This window comes from Coregonus clupeaformis, chromosome 9 (genome assembly GCF_020615455.1).
Source record: "Coregonus clupeaformis isolate EN_2021a chromosome 9, ASM2061545v1, whole genome shotgun sequence".
NCBI lineage: Eukaryota > Metazoa > Chordata > Actinopteri > Salmoniformes > Salmonidae > Coregonus > Coregonus clupeaformis.
In genome coordinates, this window is record NC_059200.1 from 57,233,057 (window position 1) to 57,253,233 (window position 20,177).

General features: G+C 42.5%; 1 protein-coding gene across 1 annotated transcript; it reads left to right on the forward strand.

The window, feature by feature from the left end:
• The first annotated feature begins 623 nt into the window (after nt 1-623).
• Nucleotides 624-17,823, forward strand: aifm5 (apoptosis inducing factor mitochondria associated 5). Its single transcript, XM_041887090.2, has 19 exons — nt 624-872; nt 1,447-1,537; nt 3,003-3,112; nt 3,310-3,419; nt 3,624-3,668; nt 3,916-3,997; nt 4,122-4,234; nt 4,732-4,818; nt 5,128-5,219; nt 5,582-5,712; nt 5,876-5,991; nt 6,149-6,220; nt 6,333-6,396; nt 6,583-6,659; nt 8,478-8,595; nt 8,816-8,914; nt 8,990-9,065; nt 14,323-14,427; nt 16,707-17,823. Exons 1-19 carry the CDS (start codon nt 857-859, stop codon nt 16,744-16,746), a joined length of 1,644 nt encoding a protein of 547 aa, XP_041743024.1. The 5' UTR covers nt 624-856; the 3' UTR covers nt 16,747-17,823.
• The last annotated feature ends 2,354 nt before the right edge of the window (nt 17,824-20,177 follow it).

The following is a 20,177-nucleotide window of genomic DNA, read 5'->3' on the forward strand; positions in this document are numbered from 1 at the left end:
ATTAGAGCACATTTTACTTGTAAACTTGTCTATTGAACAGCTACCAAAGAGTTAACTTCATCATAAATATTCAAGTTGATATTTCTGCCTATTGTATCTGTGTGTTTACAGGTTTATATTTCCAAAATGCTTTAAGATATTCTGATGCTTTTTTTAAAATGCATGTAGCGCAGACAATTTACTATTTGTAGTTCACATTTTTGCAATATCAGAGCTTGTAATATTGGGTTACATGAGCTTATGTGGTCCCCTCTCACTCCAGCCAATTCTATTGAAAACAAACTATTTTCCATTTCTAATTGGCATTGAAACAAATTTTCACAACGAAAAAATATTTGCAGTATGGCAATTGGCTGCAACCAACATGATGATAAAACAACGATTTTGTAAAGATGCGTTGAATGAATGAGCAACCCAAAGGTTTACGCAAGTTGTGCATTCTCACTCATTCATTGTGAACGTTAGTGTCTCGTCAGCCTTTCTCTATGCTGCTTTTGTGTCACACAGAAAGGCTTGCTGTTCTCTTCAACAATAACGTCTAACGACAAAACTCTATACAGTTATTCACTTTAGATTGAAAAGATACCATTTATTTTTTGTGTAATATTTTCAGTGCTCAACTTTTCCTCCACTTTTACCAACCTGTCAAATCATCGAGGGGCGGAGGGATTACGGTTGGACCAGGTTTGGTTGCCGAGGAAACGGACTATTGTCCCATCGCGATAGGTGCTTTCAGCTGATGCAAAGACTGCCCGCGGACAGTGAAGTGATACTTTTATAAAACATACTTGAATTCTTATCACATGTTCGTTGAGGACTATTGAGTTACGTCGGTTATTACTGTAGAATCAGCGGGATGTCTGGAAGGCCACGTGAGTTTGCTGTGTGAAAAAAAGGATTTGGTAATGGTTGAATGAGTAGGCTAGACTGGTGCGTAAAAGTGTGCTCGATACTCACCTGTCAAATCACCCAGTAGATTGTAAAGGCTCTCGTGCGTTGCATAATTCTCCTGTGATGTTGCAGGCAGGTGGATTTTCCATTCTGTTCTACTGTAAACTGTAGTCTCGTTCTGTTATACACAATCTTTATGTGTTTTAGAAACTATGAGATAATGACACATTTACACATACACCTATAACATCTTTGGGTACATTTTTAAATAAATGGACCACTTTTTTATAGAAAATAAGCTATTTGTAAAAGCACACCTGATACATTTTCTTCTTGAATATTTGGTTATCTTACTTTCATCAGCAATTTATGGAGAGGACAGAGTTGACAATAAGCCCAGATGTCTTTTGTCCTCTTATGTGAGCCACCCTTCACCTTCACACACACACAGGGAATGGGTCAACAACTTCTAACACTCCTGTGTCTGTGTGTGTGTGTGTGTGTGTGCATGTTTGTGTGTTTGGGGGGGTGGGGGGTGGGGGGGTGTCATCACAGATTGTAGCGAGTTGCTGGACGTCGACCCAGACGATGCTTCTGAAGAGCTGACAGAGGTGGTGTGTCTGGAGTCAGAACTAAAGGACGGACAGTAAGAAAAAGAGGGGAGAGGGGTGGAGGAAGAGAGGGATGGGGAGTGAGAGAGAGATATAAAAGACTGAGAAGGTGTGTCTGAAATCAGAATTACTGGATGGTCAGTAATAGGGATGTGGCAAAAAAAAAACGGTAATTCTTTCTGTTAAAGCGATACGAAAAATTCATACATTTCAACATGAATTCCTAATGGAGCTGTGCTGCTGCCAGCAATGGTTTGGGTCTCACGGTGCGCCTCTTTAGATAAGCATTGCAACTGTACTACCATTACTGTACTTTAATTCCACTTCGCAACGTTTGGATTTCCTTTCTTATTTAACTTCTCAAAGTATTGCCATAGCCATACAGGACTTCGCCGCTATCGCTTGCCTTTTTCTGCAATTTTTCCAATTGTTAACGATGATGACGTAGTGGTGGAGAGTCGACTACAAAATAATTGATTCCTCGACTCCTTGCACGTGTGCTCCAGGTGTTGACTCCCATTTCTGAGTGTCAAGATTCGATTCCGTAAGGAATCGACTCCTAAGATTCAGTATTTTTAGAACAGAGGAGACTGATTAGTTGCCGTACTTCTAAGAACACAAACACACGCATCTTTCATGGCGAGGTAGCGAGGGACGGAGAGAGAGGGGAGAGGCAGGTGGGCCACCAGGCAGACAGAGTCAGAACTGTGAACCATGCCTATTTATCGGCAATCAAAAGCTGTATCTCACAATGGAATGCTGTACCTCAAAATGTCTGCAATATCTCGCAACTTCAGTAAAGCAGGGCCTATCATCAATGAATAGGCCAGGATACAAAGATGAGTGCGATGCAACACTGGGTGGTAGCCTAGCGGTTAAGCAGTTGGGCCAGTAACAGAAAGGTTGCTGGTTCAAATCCCCGATCTGACTAGGTGAAAGCTGTCGATGTGCCCTTGAGCAAGGCACTTAACTCTAATTGCTCCTGTAAGTCGCTCTGGAAAAAGAGCGTCTGCTAAAATGACAACAAACAAAAAAACACGTTGTGCATGGGTTTGCTTCATGCTGTTCACAGCGTGGTAGCCAGAGCACCAAAACAGCGGAGAAGTTGAGCATCGTGCTTAAGCACTCTTAGTTGTTGCGGAAATTGACCCACTATGCTGTTTACTTTCTGCATCTACGTCATATCGATGAATCTACCTTTATGCAACTTTCCCCAGGCCTTTATAGCCTATCACCTAGTTAGGCTATAACATGGAAAATAATATGTTTTGTGATAACTGCACAGTGATTCAAATTTTTTGGGATTTTTCTTAACGTTAAGGATCCCAATTTCATCACACCCTAGTCAGTAAGAAAGAGAGATGGAGATGGGTCAGAAAGTACAGAGAGACAGATCAGTATACATGTTGTACATACATTCGTTTGTGTGTGTGTGTGTGTGTGTGTGTGTGTGTGTGTGTGTGTGTGTGTGTGTGTGTGTGTGTGTGTGTGTGTGTGTAGGATGATGGAGGTGGAGGTGGGACGTCACAATGTTCTGTTGGTACGGAGTGAAGGCATATACAGCGCCATCGGCAACCAGTGTACACACTACGGAGCTCCCTTGAGCAAAGGTGAGGAAGTACAGTCAGTGTGTGTGTTTGTGTGTATGTCCGTGTGTGTTAGATAGAGAGAGGGAGTTTCTTTCTTGTGGTTTGTCTGTGTGTGTGTGTGTCCTCCTAGTCATGTTACACAATGTATTGGCTGTCATAATAGTGTATTTGTGTGTGTGTGCGCATTTGTGTGTGTGTGTTTGTGTGTGTGTGTGTAGGGGTTCTATCGGGACACAGGGTGCGCTGCCCGTGGCACGGTGCCTGCTTCAACATCCAGACAGGAGACCTGGAGGAATTCCCTGGCATGGACTGTCTACCCTGTCACACGGTAGGGAGGGAGAGGGTGGGAGGAAGGGGGAGGGAGGAGAAGGGGAGGGAGTAATATAGAAACAGAAACCTGGAGGAATACCCTGGCATGGACTGTCTGCTACAAGGTGGGTCTAACAGACAGAAAGACAGGCAGGAAGACAGAAAGACAGACAGGCAGGCAGGAAGACAGGCTTTGATTGACTTTGTTTGATATATTTTCCAGGTGAAAGTCGAAAACAACAAAGTGTATGTGTCCGTAAACAAAAAGGTAAGCATCACTTTTCAAAATCACGTTGATTTTATTAAATGCCAGAATATTACAACATGCTGCATTTACTAACAAGCTGAAGCTCTCATTATGGTTTCGATTTACTGCCACTGTTGCCTTTACCATGTTATACAGAAACAGTAAGACCAGAACAACTATTTGAGTTAGTTATAGATGGATTATAAAGCAGTTATGAAGTCTTTATGACCCTTTATGTCACTCTATGTCATGTGGTGTATGTGTGTAGGCAGCGAGACAGACCAAACGAATAAAGAGTATGTGCTCCAGAGTAGAAGGAGTCATCCACACCATCCTACTGCTCGGGGGAGGTGAGGACGGAATACTGGGGCTCAGTGTGTGTGTGTGTGTGTATGTTTGTGTGTGTGTGCACATGCGTGTTGTGGTTGTGCGCGTGAGCGTGTGTGATGGAGGGCTCTCTCTCTGTAAGCGCAGGGTCTGCGTCGTTAGTGTGTGCAGAGACTCTGAGACAGGAGAACTTTGGAGGCAGAATCATCATGGTATCCAGGGACAACCTTCTGCCCTATGACAAAACACGACTCAGCAAGGTAAATTACCCTTAGGCACATCTAGTATCAGCTTACTAGGGTTTCCAAATTCTGTAAGTTTTGCAAAATTCCCAGGTTTTTCCAGAAATCCTGTTTGTAGGATTCCAGATTTCCTACTCATTCCCTCCTGATTCCGGGCATCAACCGACCAGAATTTCGGAATAACCTGACAATTTTGGGAGCGCAACCAGAATTCCATAACCCTAGCGCTTACCCTCCCCAAATCCTAACCTTATTCATTAGCTGAGAAAATGGAAAACCAACCTTAGATCAGTGTCAAAGGCCAGCTTCTATTCTGGTAGGGGCAAATGTCATGGGGTCAGGGGTCAGGTCAGGTGAGGATCTATAATAAGTAGAATAGATGGGAAACTCATTCTGGAGTAAAAGAAAAAGTAAAGAATCGGCCTAAAATATGTTTTTATTCTCTCTAACCGTCACCTAGTTGTGTTAGAGTATGTTATGAATAACACATCATTGTGCTAACCCACCCTCCTCAGGTGATGAATGTGGAGAGTGACAGCATTTTGCTGAGGAGGATGGAGTTCTTCCATAAATACGACATCGAGGTGTGGCTCCTCAAAGAGGTGGATACAATACAACTTGATTTATCCAACTGTTACATAGTCCTCATTCTCCTGGCCTTTACTTGCTGTTGGGTTCATTAAGGAAGGATGAGTTTCTTAGACAAATTATTCTCAAGATTCTATTGGAATTCTACTGTTGACCTCAAAGGGTTAATTTAGATAACGCATCTCGCTTCTCTTTTGCGCTCACTGATCTGTAGTATATCTGCCTGTATTTACAGCATATGAGTGCACTATATTTCTGGCCAATGCTTGGTTGTTTGCAAGCTCTCAGAAGCCTTCTCAAGCTCTGTGTTATTGTCATGGCAGGCCATGTCGTTGGACACCAAGAAGAAGAAAGTAACATTTGATGACGGTTCAGTCCAGAGATACGACCAGCTCCTCATATCCACAGGCTGCAGGTGTGTACACACAAACACGCACACTAACACGCATGCACGGCAGGTAGCTTAGTGGGTAAGAGCGTTGTGCCAGTAACCGAAAGGTCGCTGGTTCTAATCCCCGAGCCGACTAGGTGAAAAATCTGTCGATGTGCCCTTGAGCAAGGCACTTAACCCTAATTGCTCCTGTAAGTCGCTCTGGATAAGAGCGTCTGCTAAATGACTAAAAATGTAAAAATGTAAAAAAATGCACGCAGAGAACAGTAACCCCAATATGGCCAGCAGTCCACCCACCCCAGAACACAGCAGTAGTTAGAGAATGGGACTAGGAACTCTACTTATTCTAAATCTGTGTTCTGCTCCATTCTAATTATGTTGTGTAGAGCGAAGGGTCTGGAGTGTCCAGGTAAAGACCTGGAGAATGTAAAGATGCTGGAGACACCAGAGGATGCCAGGCAGATCCATGTTGCCTGTATGGGCTGTCATATCGTCATCGTGGGGACATCCTTCGTTGGTACACTGTCTCATTCTGTCTCAAACTGACACTTTATGCCCCATCTATAGTGCACTACTTTTGTCCAGAGCCCTCTATCTTTGTGTGGCTCTGGCCAAAAGTAGTGCACTACACTAGGAATAGCCCTGATCTGTGTATTTCCCTGGCTGTGTGTTGTGTTTAGGCATGGAGGTGGCATCCTATATGACAGACAAGGCCTCCAGCGTCACAGTGATTGGCAGCAGTGAGCTGCCCTACCAGAAGACCCTGGGCCCTGAGATCGGCAAGGTCACTATGATGGTGAGAGACAGGAGAGGGCGCTCCGAACCCGCCTTTTATTTAAGCGTCCAATGTATAACTAAGCTGTGTTTAAAACTGTGCTTAGAAGTCATCTTCCTTTCTGCCTGATCACCCCTCTGCCCTCTCATTCCCTCCCCTCCTTGTGTTGTGTTGACAGATGCTTGCAGAGAAGGATGTGGCGTTCTATATGAATGACAATGTGACAGAGGTCCGCGGAGAGAACGGCAAGGTACTGTAGAAAGACCTCCCTGTGTCTGTGTCCTGGCAACATGAACAGTATCCCATTATAGTTGTATAGCTGTGTTGGGTTATTGAATGAGAATGTGTTTGTCTCTGTGCAGGTAAAAGAGGTTGTGCTGAAGAGTGGGACAGTCATTCCTGCTGATGTTTTAATCGTTGGTATCGGTATGTCCAACACAGGACAATTTTTACACTTTAAATTCACTATACTACACAACCTCATAAAGACCTACTACTTTATGACAAATCTGAAATATAAAGACATCTTTCTCTCTTTTCTTTGTACATCTCATACTTTCCTCTTTCCATCTCCTTTATCTCTCTCTCTTTCCTGTATCTCTCTCCCTCCAGGTGTGATCCCTAACTCAGAGTTCCTGCAGGGTACTCCCATAGCGATGGACTCTAAGAGCTCAGTCATCGTGGACAAGGTGAGCTCCAATTGGATGGCTTGATACATCATGTTGTTGTCCTACTGAATCAAACCAAGGGTTGCTTTGTTTGTTAGTAAGAATGTTGACATCTAATTTGTGGCCTTTGTCGTAGCTTTATTTGTGGGAGGTTAGGAATAAATAAAGCTTAACTCTTTTGAGGGAATGTAGGCTCTATGTTAGCCCAAAGGCCTGGCTGATAGCGATATTGAGTCATTTCATCTTACCGTCCAAAGGGAAGGTATACAGCCGGCTATACACTCGTATCCACCGTGGACCGGTTCGTACAAAAACATTCTCCATTCAGGCTGCAAAGGCGTCGGTTTCCTCCTTGACTAAATTTAATGGCGAGGGAAAATATGCATACTTTCTTTATGAAACACCATTTTCCACCACCATTCTAGAGGCTAATGCTAGTCCCGAATGTTGCATAGCGTGTTCAGCCAATCAGGTTGCAGCAATCTGTTTTTTTCACCGCTGGTCTGATAGTCCGGGACCTCTGGCTTTCTCATCCAATGTGTTTTGAGAAGGAGGCGTGGAGAGAGGACGTGAGGAGTATGCAATTGAGATTCTTCCCCAGAGTTTATTTATAGAGTAACTATCAGTGATGTAGTGGAAAAAAACGCTTATCACCTTTCACCAGTGTTGGGGAAGCTAGTCTGAAAATATAGTTTACTAAAGTTCCAATTACTTCACACTGGAAGAATTCAAGCTACACTAAAGCTACCTTCAAGAAAAATATAGTTTACTTAACTAAAGTTAGTTTGAAAAAGTAGTTCATTACATCCAAACTACTTCGTGAAAAATTATCATATCTATCTAATATGTCATAGACTACAAATTGCAAGAACAGATCACTTTGGAATCAGATGTTAACAGAATGTGTACTTTAGCCTATGAAACACAAAAGGTGAGAATTAGGCACACAAAAAGTGTTTTAAATGAGAATAAGGCAGATCTGATGCTGAAAAAGAAAGGAAATTCTTGCATACTTCACCCATATCTTATTTTTGCACAAAAAAGAGTGTAGTTCCAGTAGTTAGCTACACCACTACATGCCAAAAAGTTATTAACTACTGAGATTTTAATTTAGTTCAACTACCACTAAGCTACTATAAAATGTACCGTAATTTTCGGACTATAAGCCGCGCCTTTTTTCCAATTTTTCGACCCTGCGGCTTATATAACGGTGCGGCTAATCTATGGATTTTTACAGCTAACGGCCACTAGAAGACCTCCTAAATCTATGGATTTTACAGGTTACAGTCCACCAACTTTAACTCTATGGGCTCTATGACCGGTCCGCGCCCTCCACCTTTAAGCGGCGGGCTCCAGCAGGAAAAGCTGGAGGCCGGAAAAGAGTGAGACAGGTAGCGCGCAAAAGTAAAAGTGGAACCGAGAGTGGTACGAGAGAGAGAACGAGAGACAGAACGAGAGCAAGACAGACAGACATTACGAGAGCGAGACAGTTTGTCTCTTTCATGACAATCCCCTCTGTGCACGAACCCTTACATATGGTAATTAAACATTAAAACACCTGCGGCTTATAGTCCAGTGCGGCTTATATATGTACACATCATTCAATATCATTCAATTTAGCTGATGCGGCTTATACTCCGGTGCGCCTTATAGTGCGGAAAATACGGTAATTAAATTACTAGTTGAACTACATGTAGTTCACTACTCCTCAACACTGCCATTCGTGGTTTGAATGCATTGTTCTGCAAAAGGTGGGTAACTGCCTGCGCAAAATAAAAAAGCGGCGTTTACATGTGCTTACCCTCCACTACACCACTTGGTTCCTCTTCTCTCCTGCAGTGCATGAGGACCAATGTTCTTGAAGTGTTCTGTGGAGGAGACCTGGCTACCTTTCCCCTGACCATGGCCAAAGACCAGAGGGTCAATATAGGACACTGGCAGATGGCACAGGCACACGGTAACTCACCCAGGCCAATTTAAACGCATGCATCAGGCTTTTACCTTTGCTGTTAAAGAAAATATGGCGTCAATAATCTTTCAGATAGAAATATCTAGAAAGCAAACCTTGTTTGTGCAAAGGTCTCTAGGGTTTTCCTAATGTGGGTTTTTACTGGGCTTTTACTTATATCATTGCTATTGATTTTGATGTTGTTGCTGTCTGTGTGGTGTTGTTGTAGGGAGAGTAGCAGCCCTGAACATGCTGAATATACCCACTGAACTCAACTCTGTCCCTTACTACTGGACCGTCCTACTGGGGAAGAACATCAGATACACAGGTAGGCCTATCTACTACACACACCTTAACACACCTGAACACACACTGATCATTTGTGTGTATGTGTCCTTTGCAGGCTATGGGGAAGGATACACTGACATCGTAGTAAAAGGGAAAGTGGAGGAACAAAAGTTCCTGGCCTTTTATATCAAGTGAGTCAACAAAAAACGGCATCGTTCAAATGGACGTGTGTGTGAGAATGTGAGTATGTGATGTCTGTATGCGTGTACAATACCAGTCAAAAGTTTGGACACACCTACCCATTCAAGGGTTTTTCTTTATTTTTACTATTTTCTACATTGTAGAATAATAGTGAAGACATCAAAACTATGAAATAACACATATGGAATCATGTAGGTCATCAAGGCAAAGGGTGGCTACTTTGAAGAATCTCAAATTATAAAATGTTACACTTTTTTGGTTACTACAGTGGGGGGAAAAAGTATTTAGTCAGCCACCAATTGTGCAAGTTCTCCCACTTAGAAAGATGAGAGAGGCCTGTAATTTTCATCATAGGTACACGTCAACTATGACAGACAAATTGAGAAAAAAATTCCAGAAAATCACATTGTAGGATTTTTAATGAATTTAATTGCAAATTATGGTGGAAAATAAGTATTTGGTCACCTACAAACAAGCAAGATTTCTGGCTCTCACAGACCTGTAACTTCTTCTTTAAGAGGCTCCTCTGTCCTCCACTCGTTACCTGTATTAATGGCACCTGTTTGAACTTGTTATCAGTATAAAAGACACCTGTCCACAACCTCAAACAGTCACACTCCAAACTCCACTATGGCCAAGACCAAAGAGCTGTCAAAGGACACCAGAAACAAAATTGTAGACCTGCACCAGGCTGGGAAGACTGAATCTGCAATAGGTAAGCAGCTTGGTTTGAAGAAATCAACTGTGGGAGCAATTATTAGGAAATGGAAGACATACAAGACCACTGATAATCTCCCTCGATCTGGGGCTCCACGCAAGATCTCACCCCGTGGGGTCAAAATGATCACAAGAACGGTGAGCAAAAATCCCAGAACCACACGGGGGGACCTAGTGAATGACCTGCAGAGAGCTGGGACCAAAGTAACAAAGCCTACCATCAGTAACACACTACGCCGCCAGGGACTCAAATCCTGCAGTGCAAGATGTGTCCCCCTGCTTAAGCCAGTACATGTCCAGGCCCGTCTGAAGTTTGCTAGAGTGCATTTGGATGATCCAGAAGAGGATTGGGAGAATGTCATATGGTCAGATGAAACCAAAATAGAACTTTTTGGTAAAAACTCAACTCGTCGTGTTTGGAGGACAAAGAATGCTGAGTTGCATCCAAAGAACACCATACCTACTGTGAAGCATGGGGGTGGAAACATCATGCTTTGGGGCTGTTTTTCTGCAAAGGGACCAGGACGACTGATCCGTGTAAAGGAAAGAATGAATGGGGCCATGTATCGTGAGATTTTGAGTGAAAACCTCCTTCCATCAGCAAGGGCATTGAAGATGAAACGTGGCTGGGTCTTTCAGCATGACAATGATCCCAAACACACTGCCCGGGCAACGAAGGAGTGGCTTCGTAAGAAGCATTTCAAGGTCCTGGAGTGGCCTAGCCAGTCTCCAGATCTCAACCCCATAGAAAATCTTTGGAGGGAGTTGAAAGTCCGTGTTGCCCAGCGACAGCCCCAAAACATCACTGCTCTAGAGGAGATCTGCATGGAGGAATGGGCCAAAATACCAGCAACAGTGTGTGAAAACCTTGTGAAGACTTACAGAAAACGTTTGACCTGTGTCATTGCCAACAAAGGGTATATAACAAAGTATTGAGAAACTTTTGTTATTGACCAAATACCTATTTTCCACCATAATTTGCAAATAAATTCATTAAAAATCCTACAATGTCATTTTCTGGATTTTTTTTTCTCATTTTGTCTGTCATAGTTGACGTGTACCTATGATGAAAATTACAGGCCTCTCTCATCTTTTTAAGTGGGAGAACTTGCACAATTGGTGGCTGACTAAATACTTTTTTCCCCCACTGTACATGATTCCATATGTGTTATTTCATAGTTTTCATGCCTTCACTATTATTTTACAATGTAGAAAATAGTAAAAAAATAAAGAAAAACCCTTGAATGAGTAGGTGTATCCAAACGTTTGACTGGCACTGTATGTGTGTGTGGCTGTGTGTGTTTGTATGTGTGTGTATACTTTAACACAGCATGTGTGTGTGTGTGCATGAATGCATGGCAGGGTTTCCATTAACCGGTAATTGGCTGCTTTTGGCCAATAAAATAATTGAAAAGCCGATAAATATAATTGTAGCCTGCTAAATTGTCCGGGGCTGACCTGCTGCTGAGGAGAGAGAGTGAGAGAGTAGCTTTGGCCTATGCTACTGTTGATTGCGAAGACGGAGGCTGTTTTCATTGAAGTAGAACAACAGTTAGAGAGAAAAACCTACAAGGCAGGGCTCCAGACTGCGACCCTTTGACTTGGGTGTGGTAGCAAAAAAAAATATGTGTTGCATCAGTGCGAGCTGCACATTCATTCACATCACTCAAAACGTCCTATTTTTTAGGAGGCTAAAACAGTAAAGTACATTATCCTCATGATTCCTGTAATGAAAGTGTCTGCCTGCCTGCCCCTGTACCTGTTTTACTGGGGCTGCTGCTGTGTCGAGCGAGCCACTCTCTCTCTCTCCTTTCCCAGGGGAAAGAAAAGTGTTCTGATTGTATAATTTTGTTAAAATCCAATTGCGGGGAAAACACAGCTAATCTGTTGTAACAGATGGAAAGAGGATGTTCTCAGCTTTTTGTAGGTATGCTGTTTATTTCTCAACTCTAAATATTGAGCTCAATAGCAACCATTTTACCAGTTATTAAAAAATGCAAAACATATTTTGTTTCAATCTGAATTAAATTAAGTTAGATCTGTCTTTTTAATTGTGCTCCGTATTAAGTTTAAAGATAGGTTATAAGTAGGCCTGTTGTAAAATACATGTAATTAGCCTATTGCTGTCATTTGTTGGGTATGGTAGGCACAAGCGTTTCTTGGTAATTGCTGCAAAATAGCCTGTTCAAAACTTTTGTGAAGGTTTAAACCAGTTCGCAAGTGTTTTGTTTCATTCGGTTGAGCAATTTTCTTTGGCCAAATTAAGTTCCAACAGTAATGTTTGTGTTTGCCGCAATATAATATCCTGCTCGTATTTTTCCTATAAACAATGACTTGACTTACTTTTGATATTACCCTAATAAAGTTTAGAAACTTTTGCGAAGTTTTGGTGTGTAGGCCTATGATATGAAGGCAGTGCGCGCCGGCGCTGCAACTAGCTCCGTCAGTTGAACTTGAGGTGAGGAAGGATGTTTTAGGCCTACCAGAGTTACTCATATAATCTAACAATATAATGCTTATCTTTATAAATAATATTCTGATTGAAAATTTCCAAATTAGCCTCCTTCTGTACACCTATATCTGTATCGCAGACGCAGTAAATTATTGTTTTACGAAAGTAAAAACCAATAAAACAATAGGCTATAAAGTTTAGCATTCATTGCCTTCGGAAATTATTCAGACCCCTTGACTTTTTCCACATTTTGTTACATTACAGCCTTATTCTAAAATTGATTACATTTGTTTTTTCCCCCTCATCAATCTACACACAATACCCAATAGTGACAAACCAAAAACAGGTTGTTGTTTTATTTGTGCACTTTTATACTTTTTTCCCAGAAATATCACATTTACATAAATATTCAGACCCTTTACTCAGTACTTTGTTGAAGCACCTTTGGCAGCGATTACAGCATCGAGTCTTCTTGGGAATGACGCTACAAGCTTGGCACACCTGTATTTGGGGAGTTTCTCCCATTCTTCTCTGCAGATCCTCTCAAGCTCTGTCAGGTTGGATGGGGAGTGTCACTGCACAGCTATTTTCAGGTCTCTCCAGAAATGTGCAATCGGGTTCAAATTCGGGCTCTGGCTGGGCCACTCAAGGATATTCAGAGACTTGTCCCGAAGCCACTCCTGCGTTTTCTTGGCTGTGTGCTTAGGGTCATTGTCCTGTTGGAAGGTAAACCTTCGGCCCAGTCTGAGGTCCTGAGCGCTCTGGAGCAGGTTTTCATCAAGGATCTCTCTGTACTTTGCTCTGTTCATCTTTGCCTCAATCCTGACTAGTCTCCCAGTCCCTGCCGCTGAAAAACATCCCCACAGCATGATGCTGTCACCACCATGCTTCACCGTAGGGATGGTGCCAGGTTTCCTCCAGACGTGACACTTGGCATTCAGGCCAAAGAGTTCAATCTTGGTTTCATCAGACCAGAGAATCTTGTTGTTCATGGTCTGAGAGTCTTTAGGTGCCTTTTGGCAAACTCCAAGTGGGCTGTCATGTGCCTTTTACTGAGAGGTGCCTTCTGTCTGGCCACTCTACCATAAAGGCCTGATTGGTGGAGTGCTGCAGAGATGGTTGTCCTTCTGGAAGGTTCTCCCATCTCCACAGAGGAACTCTATAGAGTTCTGTCAGAGTGGCCATCTGGTTCTTGATCACCTCCCTGACCAAGGCCGTTCTAACCCCGATTGCTCAGTTTGGCCGGGCGGCCAGCTCTAGGAAGAGTCTTGGTGGTTCCAAACTTCTTCCATTTAAGAATGATGGAGGCCACTGTGTTCTTGGGGACCTTCAATGCTGCAGAAATGTTTTGGTACCCTTCCCCACAATCCTGTCTCGGAGCTCTACGGACAATTCCTTCGACCTCATGGCTTGGTTTTTGTTTTGACATGCACTGTCAACTGTGGGACCTTATATAGACAGGTGTGTGCCTTTCCAAATCATGTCCAATCAATTGAATTTACCACAGGTGGACTCCAATCAAGTTGTAGAAACATCTCAAGGATGATCAATGGAAACAGTATGCACCTGAGCTAAATTTTGAGTCTCATAGCAAAGGGTCTGAATACTTATGTAAATAAGGTATTTCTGTTTTCTAAAAACCTGTTTTCGCTTTGTCATTATGGGGTATTGTGTGTAGATTGCTGAGATTTTGTATGTATTTAATCCATTTTAGAATAAGGCTGTAACGTAACAAAATGTGGAAAAAGTCAAGGGGTCTGAATACTTTCCAAAGGCACTGTATGCTACACATCAAAACACAAGGAATGGTGTTTTTGTAATAAGTTATATGGTCTGTAAGGACACATAAATGTTGCTCATTTTGACAATATATTGATGGCACTGGCTGCGTGGGTGGACGGCCTAATGTGTTACGCACCCAATGCATATGGATGACAAGTAAATTTCTCAAATGTCCGATAAATGAAAATCTTCCCCTGGTCACTTGTCTGGCGTGAAATTTTCCTAACAGAAAATCTGGTGCATGGGTGCATGTATGTGTGAATACTACTGTGTATTAACCATTTGTCTCCCCACAGGGATGATGAGGTAATAGCAGCAGCCAGTCTGAACTATGACCCAGCTGTTTCTGCTGTGGCCGAGAGGTTCGCTGCAGGAAACGTCATCACTAAGAAAGAGGCTGAGTACGTGGCTACGCACATCTCTCTCTCACTATAAAGTCATTATTTTATCTTCTCCAACTAACTGACAGAGTGAAAATAAAGAAGCCTGCACAGAATAAAAATATCCCAAAACATGCATCCTGTTTGCAATAAGGCACAAAAGTAAGACTGCCACAAATGTGCCAAAGAAATGAACTTTATGTCCTGAAAGTGTTATGTTTGGGGCAAATCCAACACAACCCGAATAATCACTGAGTACCACTCTCCATATTTTCAAGCATCGTGGTGGCTGCATCATGTTATAGGTAAGCTTGTCATCGACAAGGACTAGGGATTCTTTTTACAGTGGGGAAAAAAAGTATTTAGTCAGCCACCAATTGTGCAAGTTCTCCCACTTAAAAAGATGAGAGAGGCCTGTAATTTTCATCATAGGTACACGTCAACTATGACAGACAAAATGAGAAGAAAAAAATCCAGAAAATTCTGTTATCGCAAGTCACGTTTTTTCTTCTTATCAGTGATGTTTTGGGGCTGTCGCTGGGCAACACGGACTTTCAACTCCCTCCAAAGATTTTCTATGGGGTTGAGATCTGGAGACTGGCCAGGCCACTCCAGGACCTTGAAATGCTTCATACGAAGCCACTCCTTTGTTGCCCGGGCGGTGTGTTTGGGATTATTGTCATGCTAAAAGACCCAGCCACGTTTCATCTTCAATGCCCTTGCTGATGGAAGGAGGTTTTCACTCAAAATCTCACGATACATGGCCCCATTCATTCTTCCCTTTACACGGATCAGTCGTCCTGGTCCCTTTGCAGAAAAACAGCCCCAAAGCATGATGTTTCCACCCCCATGCTTCACAGTAGGTATGGTGTTCTTTGGATGCAACTCAGCATTCTTTGTCCTCCAAACACGACGAGTTGAGTTTTTACCAAAAAGTTCTATTTTGGTTTCATCTGACCATATGACATTCTCCCAATCCTCTTCTGGATCATCCAAATGCACTCTAGCAAACTTCAGACGGGCCTGGACATGTACTGGCTTAAGCAGGGGGACACGTCTGGCACTGCAGGATTTGAGTCCCTGGCGGCGTAGTGTGTTTCTGATGGTAGGCTTTGTTACTTTGGTCCCAGCTCTCTGCAGGTCATTCACGTGTGGTTGGGAGAGATCTTGCATGGAGTCCCAGATCGAGGGAGATTATCAGTGGTCTTGTATGTCTTCCATTTCCTAATAATTGTTCCCACAGTTGATTTCTTCAAACCAAGCTGCTTACCTATTGCAGATTCAGTCTTCCCAGCCTGGTGCAGGTCTACAATTTTGTTTCTGGTGTCCTTTGACAGCTCTTTGGTCTTGGCCATAGTGGAGTTTGGAGTGTGACTGTTTGAGGTTGTGGACAGGTGTCTTTTATACTGATAACAAGTTCAAACAGGTGCCATTAATACAGGTAACGAGTGGAGGACAGAGGAGCCTCTTAAAGAAGAAGTTACAGGTCTGTGAGAGCCAGAAATCTTGCTTGTTTGTAGGTGACCAAATACTTATTTTCCACCATAATTTGCAAATAAATTCATAAAAAATCCTACAATGTGATTTTCTGGATTTTTTTTCTCAATTTGTCTGTCATAGTTTACATGTACCTATGATGAAAATTACAGGCCTCTCTCATCTTTTTAAGTGGGTGAACTTGCACAATTGGTGGCTGACTAAATACTTTTTTTCCCCACTGTACCTGGGATAGGATAAAGTAATCCTTCTACCCCCACTTACCGTCTGCTAAATGACGTAAATGTAAAAAGGAGGACAATAACCTAAATATACACTGTAGTTGCTTACCAAGATGACATTGAATGTTCCTGAGTGGCCTAGTTAGAGTTTTGACTTAAATCAGCTAGAAAATCTATGGCAAGACTTGAAAATGGCAGTCTAACAATGATCAACAACAAACTTGACAGAGCTTGAATAATTTTTTTAATAATAAATGTGCAAATATTGTACAATCCAGGTGTGCAACACTTTTAGAGACTTACCCAGAAAGACACACAGCTGTAATCGCTGGCAAAGGTGATTCTAACATGTATTGACTCAGGGGGTTTCTAATTAAGATAATGTTTTATTTTTCATTCATGTTTTACAAATATTTTTCTTCCACTTTGACATTACAGAGTATTTTGTATAGATTGTTCAGAAAAAATTTACAATTAAATCAATTTTAATCTCACCTTGTAACACAACAAAATGTGGAAAAAGTCAAGGGATGTGAATACTTTTTGAAGGCAATGAATCTCTTTCCCTTCTCTTCCTCACAGATCAGATGACCTGAGGTGGCTGAAGCTGAAACTGTCCTGATCATCCCTCCTTCCACTCATCCGCCTCATCATCACTTCATCTCCGACACACACACACAGAATGTCCCCCCTCTGTCCATCCCTCCCTCCTCCTCAGGCATCCCTCCTTATCCCCTCTCTCTTCCCCCTCTTCTGGAGAACAGGTCATCTGGCTGGAGGCTCGACAGACACACAAGAGACCTATCAGAAGAGGACAACGTGACGTTGCTGAGTTATAACCAGTAGTGTAGTGGAGTGTAATCGCATGTAAACGCCGTTTATGCACCTTTTTTTATTTTGTGCGAGCGTTTACTCACCTTTTGCGGAAAATTCATAGAAAGTGTACAGAGCGTTACTTTACTCAACTGAGAACGGCGATCAGCGTTTACCCACCTATTTTGTTTTACCACAACATCACTGGTTATAACATCAGACAGGGCGAAACTCAACAGTTTGTCTGTTCTGTTCTTTGCCAGTTTGTTTAGAGGTGGGGGGGAGGGGGGACAGAAAAACCAGAGATACCTCAGACAAACAGATTTTGTGGGTTTCACATTTTTCATTCACAAGGATGAGTTTTATATGTTCTCCGTTTTGGGGAAACTACACGATCATGATGTCACCAATGTCCTCCTGTTGATGTAGATATCTCTTACTTCACATTCTGAAAATGGAGAAGAGATGACTGTATGTGTTCTACTGTCGATATGGTAGTCATGGTAGCTACCCACTGGGCACACACTGGTTGAATCAATGCTGGTCAAAATGAGATGAAAATAGTACTGGTTGATGATTTTTTTCAAATCCAATGTATTTTCCACATTGATTCCACATCAAAATACGTTGAGAAATTATGTTGAAACAACGTTGATTCAACCAGTGTGTGCCCAGTGGGTAGTGTTCTACTGTCGACATGTTAGTGACATCATAGCTAAGTAGTCATGGTAGTTAGTGTTATACTGTTGACACGGTAGCAACATGATGACATGCCAGGTTGGAAGTCATGGTAGCTAGTGTTCTACTGTCGAAACTGTGGTCACATGACAGGTTGGTAGTCATGGAAGCTAGTGTTGTACTGTCAAAAATAAACCAGTGGTGGTGGCGTAGTCTGAGTTTACGCTTACTTTGGGGTTCCATGGAAGGGGTTGCTAGGGAGGCCATTGTCGGGGTCATGGGCAGTGGAAAAACACAGGCGACCTTAAAGGCCGCTGTGGCCATGTGGATGGACCAATCAGAATGCAGATTGGGGGATTAGAGGGACAGAGGGCCAGGGCCGGGGTCTTTGAGGCAGGGATGCTGAATTAGGCAACGTGAACAAAACAGGCTGCAGGGAGAATAATAGACATGGACAAACACAACACAAAGAGATAACACCAAAATGCTTCTCTCTCTCTCTCACCTATCTCTCTTTCTATCTCTTACATCTCTCCATCTCACCCCACTGGGCACACTACGTCGTTTCAACGTGGATAATTGGGTAATATTTGGTTGAGACGTTGATCAATGAGTTTACAACCTATATTCACTCACTCAAAAAAACAGCCAAACGTTTGTTGAATTTCCAATGTGTTATCACTATGCTTTCAACCATCTAAAAGCACAACCTAATTCCAATGGAAAAACAATGCCAGATTTTTTGATTATTTATCAAATAGATTAATGTGGTATCATTGTTCTTCATCTAATATCTGAACCACATGACCTGGGCCCGGTTTCCCGATAGCGATGGAATTTAGGCATATGAGAGTTTTAATGATGCATTGTTCCAACAACGGCCCAAAGATGTAAAATGCGTTTCCCAAAACACCACGCAGAGAGAACGTTCACTAAATGCGTTGTTGAGGCATAGGCCTACAGTCGATACTGATAGGATCGAAAGAAAGTTAGCGCTGCTCTCGGATCAGCTTTCTGATCTCATTCCTAGTCGATCCCTGCGGCTCCCTGCGCTCCTTTTTTTATTTTATTCATGTTGCGTTGTTGACGGTAGGTGCACTTCATTCAGATGCCCATTTTGGACCATTTCATATGTCTGAAAAGATATCTGTGGCTAAATCGAGTGTGCCTATGAGCTGGCCAATCAGTGTCTACAGCTTCCACAACCTCATTTGAGACTAGCCTACGTGAGATTTCAGAACTTTTAAAACCATGACTAGAGAGACTGTCAAAGAATACAGCAAAGAACTGCTATTTTTATGAGTGAGTTCATGTTTAACTTTTTATTCAGCACTGTCAACACTGTTTAAATTCCCTACTTCCACTCGCGCTGCAGCTGCAATGAATGAGTAGCCAAGTGTATCGATAGCCCTGCATTTTTATTATTATTAGCAGCTCGTGTCTATTTTAATATCGAGGAATATTTCACTTTCTCTGGTCATAGGAACGACATGAATATGTGCATGAGGCAGAGGCAGATGCAGATGCGACTCGTGTTTTGCCATCAGGTGGACAACGGTGTCCCCTCTCTGGTCAGTAAAGTAAGGAGAGAGCAGGGACCATGAGAGGTGGACCCTCTGCTGCTCTCTCCCTCCCTCTGCTGAAACTAATGTTGTGTTCACAACAACTGGGAATTCGGAAATCTCCGACTTCAGTGCATTCAAGACAACTGGGAAAAAAAGAAATCCGACAGGGAAAAAGTGTTTTGAACGGTCATCCAACTCGGAATTCCAAGTCGAAAACTCTGGCATCTTTGTTTTTTTCAGTTGTCTTGAAAGGACCATGACCATCAGATGCAGGTACCATCAGTCCAGTGAAATAAAAAAGCAAATTATTTGCAAATTATTTGAATTAATGCTCAGCTGTGCCTTACATGTGCTACACCAACTGATCAATTTTTTTATTTTTTATATTTTTATATATATTTCTTGAATATTTAAAACATTCAATGTACTTGCAGTGAAGCCGATCAACAACTACATCACATTAGTCATCTAACAGACTCCCATCCAGAGCGACACACAGAAGCAACCAGGGTCAACGCCCTGCTCAAGGGTACGTCGACAGATCTCCCACAAGGTCAAAAACGGGGACCCGAACCAGCGATCCATGATCCGCCCCCACAGTTCCCCAAGAGCTGCCCCTCAACCATCCGAGACCCCCAAGTCCCCCCAAAAAAAAATAAAATAAAAAATAAAGTAATTCCACCCCCCCCCGAAGACCCCCCAAATGCACCAACAACCAACAAAATGAACAAAAGAGAAAAAAGACAAAGGAAAACAGAAAACAACAACGCAAAAAACAAAAGACATCAAGGACAACAACAATCATGACTGTCATTCATTCCCCCGCCCAGCAACTCCAATTCCACATCCCACCCTCAGCCCATCCCACCTATATTTGCTGGCCACCCTCTTCAGATTTCTACGCCCCATATATCTTTCAACTATGCTGTGATGTTTAACATACAATTTCAGTCTATCTAACCGAATAGAATCCACAGGTTGCGAGTTGAAGATAAAT

Excerpts from the sequence above, each read along its gene's own strand:
- aifm5 (XM_041887090.2), top strand. Across the intron at positions 6,660-8,477 it reads GCTCAGTCATCGTGGACAAG|TGCATGAGGACCAATGTTCT; the intron begins GTGAGCTCCAAT and ends TCTCTCCTGCAG. Across the intron at positions 9,066-14,322 it reads TTCCTGGCCTTTTATATCAA|GGATGATGAGGTAATAGCAG; the intron begins GTGAGTCAACAA and ends GTCTCCCCACAG.